At 33.7% G+C, this 7883-nt stretch overlaps 4 protein-coding genes across 5 annotated transcripts; 3 read left to right on the top strand and 1 right to left on the bottom strand.

The window, feature by feature from the left end:
* Positions 1–57: 57 nt before the first annotated feature.
* On the top strand, positions 58–872 carry LOC128889046 (DNA-directed RNA polymerase II subunit RPB9). The gene is made up of 3 exons (XM_054146348.1): positions 58–350; positions 430–503; positions 567–872. Exons 1-3 carry the CDS (start codon positions 222–224, stop codon positions 754–756), a joined length of 393 nt encoding a protein of 130 aa, XP_054002323.1. The 5' UTR covers positions 58–221; the 3' UTR covers positions 757–872.
* Positions 873–1022: 150 nt separating this feature from the next.
* On the top strand, positions 1023–3030 carry LOC128889031 (hsp70-binding protein 1). 2 transcript variants are annotated; one of them, XM_054146324.1, is made up of 5 exons: positions 1023–1317; positions 1421–1703; positions 1783–2185; positions 2303–2540; positions 2614–3030. In XM_054146324.1, the coding sequence occupies exons 1-5, from the start codon at positions 1274–1276 to the stop codon at positions 2822–2824; spliced, it is 1179 nt and encodes a 392-aa protein (XP_054002299.1). In that variant the 5' UTR covers positions 1023–1273; the 3' UTR covers positions 2825–3030. The 2 variants fall into 2 exon arrangements, with proteins under 2 accessions (XP_054002299.1, XP_054002300.1); XM_054146325.1 differs by having other exon boundaries at positions 1448–1703.
* Positions 3031–3176: 146 nt separating this feature from the next.
* LOC128889037 (peroxisomal biogenesis factor 19) lies at positions 3177–5109 on the top strand. Its single transcript, XM_054146336.1, has 5 exons — positions 3177–3575; positions 3895–4077; positions 4138–4301; positions 4411–4641; positions 4747–5109. Exons 1-5 carry the CDS (start codon positions 3515–3517, stop codon positions 4972–4974), a joined length of 867 nt encoding a protein of 288 aa, XP_054002311.1. The 5' UTR covers positions 3177–3514; the 3' UTR covers positions 4975–5109.
* A 311-nt stretch (positions 5110–5420) lies between these two features.
* On the bottom strand, positions 5421–7836 carry LOC128889027 (phosphoglycerate kinase). Its single transcript, XM_054146316.1, has 5 exons — positions 7590–7836; positions 7141–7489; positions 6708–7046; positions 6420–6639; positions 5421–6291 (listed from the first exon to the last, which is right to left on the bottom strand). Exons 1-5 carry the CDS (start codon positions 7649–7651, stop codon positions 6014–6016), a joined length of 1248 nt encoding a protein of 415 aa, XP_054002291.1. The 5' UTR covers positions 7652–7836; the 3' UTR covers positions 5421–6013.
* Between the last annotated feature and the right edge of the window lie 47 nt (positions 7837–7883).

The raw sequence follows: 7883 nt of genomic DNA on the forward strand, positions 1-7883 counted from the left end.
AACTTTGTACACGCGACCTTAGACCCCTTGACCATCACTGATCCAACTGATCACTGATCACTGATCACATTGTATTAGACCACATCCACATGTATCCACTTGTATTTGCTTGTATCGCGACCGATGTATCAAAGGACTGTGAGCAGAACATAACCAAACCGAACTATGTATGTAAATTGCTGGTAAGAATAAAGGCGCTAAACTATTGACACATGTAAAACATGTCAAAAATAACTGGGTACGATACGCACGACGATGGACCAGGTTTCGTTGGTATTAGATTTTGTCAAGAATGCAATAATATGTTATATCCTAAAGAAAACAAAGAAAACAAAGTGCTAATGTACGCGGTAAGTATCATGTATGACTCTTTTTTCTTAAAATTGAAGTGTTATTACGAAAGTTTGCAACTCTATATATTTGTTTCAGTGTAGAAACTGTGATTTCAAGCAGCTAGCTGACAGTAATTGCATTTACGTAAACAAAATTATGCACGAAATCGAGTAAGTATACGAATGAATAGCATTCATTCTTTGTGTGCTTTATTGCAAATTTTACAATTTCAGCGAACTAACGCATATCGTAGCGGATGTTATATCGGATCCTACTTTACCAAGAACAGAGGAACATCCTTGTCCAAAGTGTAACCACAGGGAGGCAGTATTTTTTCAAGCACAGACCAGACGAGCAGAAGAGGAAATGAGGTTATATTATGTGTGTACCAATCAACATTGTTCTCATAGATGGACAGAATAAAACTTCAAGAGTAATTTATACATTAACCAGATTAAATAAATTTTATAGGAAAACAAAAAGAATGTACTTTAACAAAAAAACAAACACAATAAAGCATCAATATTTTATTACCCATATTCTTCCTGTGTGAACAAATTTAATTGGAATTAGAATTAAACCAGTAACAATTTTATCGTTCCAATACAGACTCGTTTTATTTAATTTCAATAATCCATAATCGATTCCTGTAAATTTTACCATTTTTTCAAAGGTTATTTGCAATTTGTATTAATGCGCACGCGTATGGGAAATCATTGCATTCATATCTCCAATTCTCGAAGTTATGTTTATAGTTGATATTCGTTGCGTATAAAAACGAATATATCACAGGTCCTATTGTTAACCAAAAAAATCACTTAATTTCAAGAATTAAAAGACTAGATAAGAGTTTATGTCGAATAAAGGGTGTATCTCATAATGAGTTTTTCGTTGTCATCGCATCGGATATAGTTTTGCTTAAAGTAGGTTAAAACGATTAATGGGTGCAGCGCTTACGACAAAAGTTACAGAAAAAATGGAAAGGTATACAAGAAATTGATTTACCACCAAGTCCATACAGGATCACGCATAATAAATATGGATTTGGCTAGTACTAACGATTGCTGATGATCAAGATTAATTCTAGGTTATCCCTTGTCAAAAATTATTTCAGCTCTCAACGTTCCGATATGCGAGAAAGAAGAGATGAACAGGAACAACCGCATGCGAGCAGCAGTGCGAGACCATTATCAATCGAAGGTCCTCGAAACTCAAACAGTACCGAATCACAAGTGCTTGAACCAATACCAAACCAGCCTAGGCAACCAAGAAATTTGCAAGGACTACTTAGGTTTGCTGCGGAAACAGCCAATTCTCAAGTTCAAGGTCCTACTACCAATGATACTCGATTTAATCCAATGGATGAAGAAGTAATAAATATCATCTATATGCTTATACAAGTATTTAATTATAATATATATATATGTATATATGGACATGTATTTATAGAGACGACAATTTTTGGAAGAAGCATTTTCTTCGTTATGTTGTAATGTGGTGGAAGAATTACAAAAAGGTATTAAAATTTTATCAAATGTAATTGACCTTGGACCAGAGGACGATACATCGCAGCATGAAACTGCTTTGGAGAGAATAGCAGATTATGTAGATAATACAGATATTGCCAATGACTTTTATAAAATAGGAGGCTTTTCAATATTTGGTCCATGTTTAAACTCTCCTCATAGCAGCATCAGATGGAGAGCAGCAGATGTAATAGCTGAACTAGCTCAAAATAATCCCTTTTGTCAAGACAGGTTTTTGGAAACTGGTCTGTTTCCGATATTGTTGAACATGATAGATACAGATCCAGCAGAAGCTGCAAGAATCAAAGCCCTGTATGCTGTATCTTGTAAGTAGAGATTTCTTACTACAATAAAAGTCTTAAAAACTTTATTTAAATATAATTCATATTACTATTAAATCTAACTATTTCCTTGACATTCTTCCGCGTATGTATTATATATAGGTATAGTCCGCGAGAATCACATGTCGTTGAAGTATATGGACATAAACGATGGATATTCCGTTCTTTTGAGAGCTATGCAAAGTTCAGTGAAGAAATTACAAATTAAATCCGCTTTTCTTTTATGCTCTCTTTGTAACAAAGAAAACATAGATGATTTAAAACTCACTTTAGTGAATATGGGGTTGGTTGAACAAGCAACTGGTTTGCTGGCCATTGGCGGTTTACTTCCAGAAATTAGGTATTATTTTTCTACAATTTCATTTTGTTTTAGTGTAATTCTATAAAACTAAACATGATATTCATTGTTTCAGAGACCAGTTGTTGAACATTCTCGACGGTTTAACCAACAATGACTTTCTTCCTGCCTTGAAAGAATGTAGACGACCAGAACTTTACTTAAAATCCACACTGGAACGTTGTATAAAAGATCTTAAAGAAGAGGAAAACTCAGACCAAGTAGATGTATGTTGTCGGCTTTTAAATAAAGTCTTTTCCGAGCAAGACGCAAATGAAGAGAGATAATTCTGGTTTAAAACAGCAATGGCAAGCTCTGTTTTGCTGGATATTGCTATTGATAAATAAAATCACACATATTTTCTGTACATCGTGTATTCCATATTTTGATGATTTATAGGTTAACTACTACACGAATCGATGAGAATAAAACTTTGAATCTATGGCAAACAAAAAATGTCGAAAATAAATATGTAAAAAAAATCGTTACCCTAAATATCTTGCGTCGTCATTCATAATACGCTATCAATAAAAATGTTACATTGTTGTATATTTATATATACAGTATATCGAATATATCGATGTGATAAAGTATAATAGAAAATTAATGTTTATCCATAGCATTCGATTGTTTCTAATCTAATCGGGTATGTTGGTTGAAAAATACATTAATACTGAATCGACTAAACGTAAATACCATTCTTGTTGGCTATATTAATAGTTTAGTTACATTTCGTTAATTATATCGATCAATATTGCGTGTGTTATTTCGCAAAAATGTATGCAATAAAAAGTGTCGTCATTTGAAATCCTTAAAGAATAATACATTTCAATTAGTTGTTTTTCTAAATATGTTTAAATAAAGATTTGTGTAGGTATACGGTGATAAACGAAAACGCATATCATTTTGATGCGTGACTTTTGTACCGTGGTTAAGTTAAAATTGTTGACGTTAAAGCAAATAAGAAAACGATAGATATGGCCGATGAAAAACTTGTAAATCAAACAGAAGATCAAGAATTAAACGACTTATTGGACAGTAAGCAACAATTTTGTTATACGCTACACTTTCGAATAAATATATTCTAAAAATCCTAACCTTAGATTCAAACACTTGCTCTGGAAAAATAGTTACCTTCCTTTTTTCAAACATATTTTTTGAATAATTCACATGATTTATTCGTAAAAATATGAAAGCGAGAATGTATAATTATTTTAAGCTGTTTTACAATAATACGGTGACGATTTACATAACTATTGTTATGTAATTCATAGAAATTTTTGTTTGATCCAGTAATAAATATAAATAAAAAAAGAAAGATTTATAGATAAGATATTATACAACAGCAATGTTTCAGGTGCTTTAAAAGATTTCATTAAAGAACAACAAACAAGTAAAGATGATACCAGCAAAATAGATACTTTTGAATCTACAACAGGAGAGAATAACGTTGAAAATGTAGAGGATGCTTGGACTACAGATTTTATTAAAGGTGCCGCGGAGCAATTCGAAGAGAATCTACAGAATTTAATAAAAATTGGTAAACGTGGTTTAGGAACATTGAAATGGAGCTAGTATCACTTGAAAATTTTTTTATTAGGAGCCGACCCCGAACTTGGAGCTTCTTTTCAAAGAGTGGCACAATCACTTGCAAGTGCAATCGCGGATGACAATAACAGCGACAAAGATAGCATGAGTACAGACTTTCAATCTACCATTGCACGAGCATTAAACGATCTGTCGGCAACATCTGAAAATTTACAGGTATGTATATACATATAATCATTCAAGGGTGTGTGAAGCCCTTTTTTAGCTAAATCCTTTAAGTTTTTCTTTTATTTTAAAAGTTATTTATTTTATGAAAATATCATAGAGTGAAGCTGATTTATCTGAAATGCTTCGACAAATATCTTTGGAAGATGGCCCTGGTATTACTTTGCCATTTATGCAAGGAATGCTGCAACATTTGCTATCAAAGGAAATTTTATATCCGTTGTTGAAAGAATTAATCGATAAGTATCCGGAATGGTTGGAAGAAAAGAAGACAACCATATCGTCCAGTGAGCTGGAAAGGTATAACAAACAACTACAATTGATGCAACAGGTAAGTCAATAGTAATATTTATAAAAAAGTTATTTTTTCGTGATATTTTATTTAAAAATGCGTAACTAACGGTAACGCGAAACATAAGTTTTTCTATTATTTTAGATATGTTCCGAACTTGAAAAGGAAAAAGACGAAGACACAGAAGAAATTAAAAGAAAACGTTTCGAAATGATAATATCGCTTATGCAAGAAGTGCAAGGATGTGGCCAGTTACCCGAGGAACTTGTAGGAGAACAAACAATGCCTTTTCAAACCGATGCCGAAGGCGATCCTATTATTCCAGCGTTATTTCGTGGCATGGAGTCGCCGCAAAATTGTCGTTTAATGTAAATCAATTTTCATAAGTATTTGATATTTGAGAGAAATTGAGATAATGAATTCGGGATTTGCAATGCGCTGATGTTTTAGTCATGTACAATTGATAAGTGGTGAACTATTGTATTTAATACACTTTATTATTCTCTATACTAGCATCGTCGAAAAAAATTCGTGACTGTAAATAGAAACGGTCTCTCTACGCCTGGTACGCGCGTCGATGAACCATACATGATACATACATCGTATATATGCGTTATACGATGCATATACATATACATATATATTATATATGCATATATAGATGTACATACATACGCAGATATACATACTATATATGATTTTTATTATTCGTAGAAGGATTTTTTGTCATTCCAGTAGATTGTAACGCGATACAATATAATATACCGTTGGTATAGGGCGGGGGTAGGAGGTGTAATAACTAAATGCTTTTTAAGTAATTAAATAATTACATTGGATATTTTATTACAGAAAGTATTCTGTAACTACATATAAATATAATAACGTGTTATTTGTATGTTTGTTGGTATTTGCTCGTTACGATTTTTTGTTTTGCTTGTAATATCAGCACAACAGTTTGGTGAAAGATAGTTTGCTATGCCCAACGTAAGAAAAATATTCGTTCTAATTATTATATCATATTAATTTTAAGTAAATAATTTTATATAATGGTTTGCTTAAAAAATACAAGTTGAGAAACATGATTGGTATGAATTTCAAGATGACGATAACAGAGCATTAAACGCAAAGCGAAGGGCGCTATGCGATTGCGGAACCCTATACAATAGGTTATACGTCTAATATTAATCGTAATTTTGAAACACCTGGATCTATCTGACATTTTCTCGTCGTATCGATATAACTCGTGTCGTATACGTGATAATAACGCGAGTTTTTTTTAATACGACGCCGTTCTAGGATTATCAAGTATACTATCTATTACATTCAATACCATTACATCAAATACCAACTTGGTAATTAAGCGTAATCAATGAATTTTTTTGTACATAGATGTCGCTAATATGATTGGAATTTACGGAGGTGAAAGTGCCTCAACCCCGGGTAATACTTTTCCTTCGAGTAGTTCTAAACTCGCACCACCACCAGTGCTTACGTGGCTTACTTTATCCTCGGTTTTCCATTTAGCAGCACACGTGGCTGTATCACCACCTCCGATTATAGTAATGGTACCTCGCTTTGTTGCCTCCACAATGTTGTCCATTAAACTTTTCGTGCCTTTGCTAAAATTCTCAAATTCAAACACGCCTGCTGGACCGTTCCATACAATAATTTTCGCTCTCTTGACTGGTTCTGCAAATTGAAGAATTTAGATTGAAAGATATTTTTATGCAGTAGTATTCGAACGATCGAAATACGTTCAATAAAATAAAATAAAATAAAATAAAGTAATAGGTCAGAGAAAGAATGCCAATACTCACCGCTAAATAATTCTCTTGATTTTGGTCCAACATCAAGGCCCATCCAACCATCAGGTATACCTGTTTCCAAATCAGCAGAACCGACAGCTGCATTTTCGGCAAATTTATCCGCGGTTACAAAATCGACGGGTAAGTGTATTTGAACCTTGTTCTTTTCGGCTTTCGCTAATATCTCGTTAACAATTTTTGCGCCTTCTTCGTCGAATAATGAATTACCGATCTGTCATAAAGAAAATGTTTAGACGTTTAATTTATGTTACTGATAAAATGAAATAACGAAACGCTTACCTTCATATTTTTAGCTACTTTTAAGAAAGTATATGCCATTCCACCAGCTATGATCATTTCGTTAACTTTATCCAGTAAATTATTTATTAACTGTATTTTATCTGTAACCTTTGCACCTCCTAGTATTGCCAAGAAAGGTCTTTCAGGATTATCCAGAGCTTTAGCAAAATATTCCAATTCCTTTTTCAAAAGGAAACCACTTGCTCTTATTTCGTACCCTTCACCAAGCATAGAGCTGTGAGCACGATGCGCTGTACCGAATGCATCGTTCACATACACGTCTCCTAGTTTTCTTAATGATTTTCTAAATTCCACAACTTTATCTTTGTCTGCTTTTATCTGTAAAAAAAAAAAAATTCAAGTTATCAAGGAACATACTAGTGGATAAATGTAAATGGATATATCAAGAGAAGGAGCTACGCGAATCACCTACTTTACTTCCATCGGGACCGACTCCTTTGCCTTCTTCTTCTATGTAAAACCTTAAATTTTCAAGCAAAATAATAGTTCCAGGTGCGGGGTTAGCGCAAGCAGCTTCGACCTCTGGTCCAATGCAATCGTTCAAAAATAAAATCTCCTTTCCGAGTAAAGATTTTAATTCATCTGCAACTGGCTTTAAGGTATACTTCATGTCCTTTTTTCCATCGGGTCGGCCCAGATGAGACATTAAAACAACAGACTTGGCTTTCTTTTCAAGAGCATACTTGATCGTGTCCAATGCAGCCACGATTCTCTGGTTATTTGTTATTTTGCCTTCCTTGAGTGGCACATTGAAATCTACCCTGAAATGTCAATGGATACGTAGAAACATTTCTATCCTCATACGAATCACATAATAATTGTTTGTAAGTTGAAGAAAGTAGAAAGTAGAAAACTATGTACCGTATGAGAACACGTTTATCTGTAAGGTCCACTTTATCGATGCTGAGCTTGTTCAACCCCATGATTTTAGATTTTGAATGTACCGTCCTTGTTACTATTTCACTTTCAATTTGTAGTATATCGAGAACGATCCCTAAATGCGTTAAACTCTGTGAGGTGTACGACTTGGTCAGAGAATTCTCGTTCTTAACTACCTTCGTAAATCTCGTATCGCCGATACGGTTTGTCTCGTCAAAGTCAAAGCAAGGGCAACGAATGTAGCGACATCTTATAAATTTTCGAGCCGCGCGCATC

The sequence above is a fragment of the Hylaeus anthracinus genome, unplaced genomic scaffold (assembly GCF_026225885.1).
Source record: "Hylaeus anthracinus isolate JK02 unplaced genomic scaffold, UHH_iyHylAnth1.0_haploid 11994, whole genome shotgun sequence".
NCBI classification, from domain to species: Eukaryota; Metazoa; Arthropoda; class Insecta; order Hymenoptera; family Colletidae; genus Hylaeus; species Hylaeus anthracinus.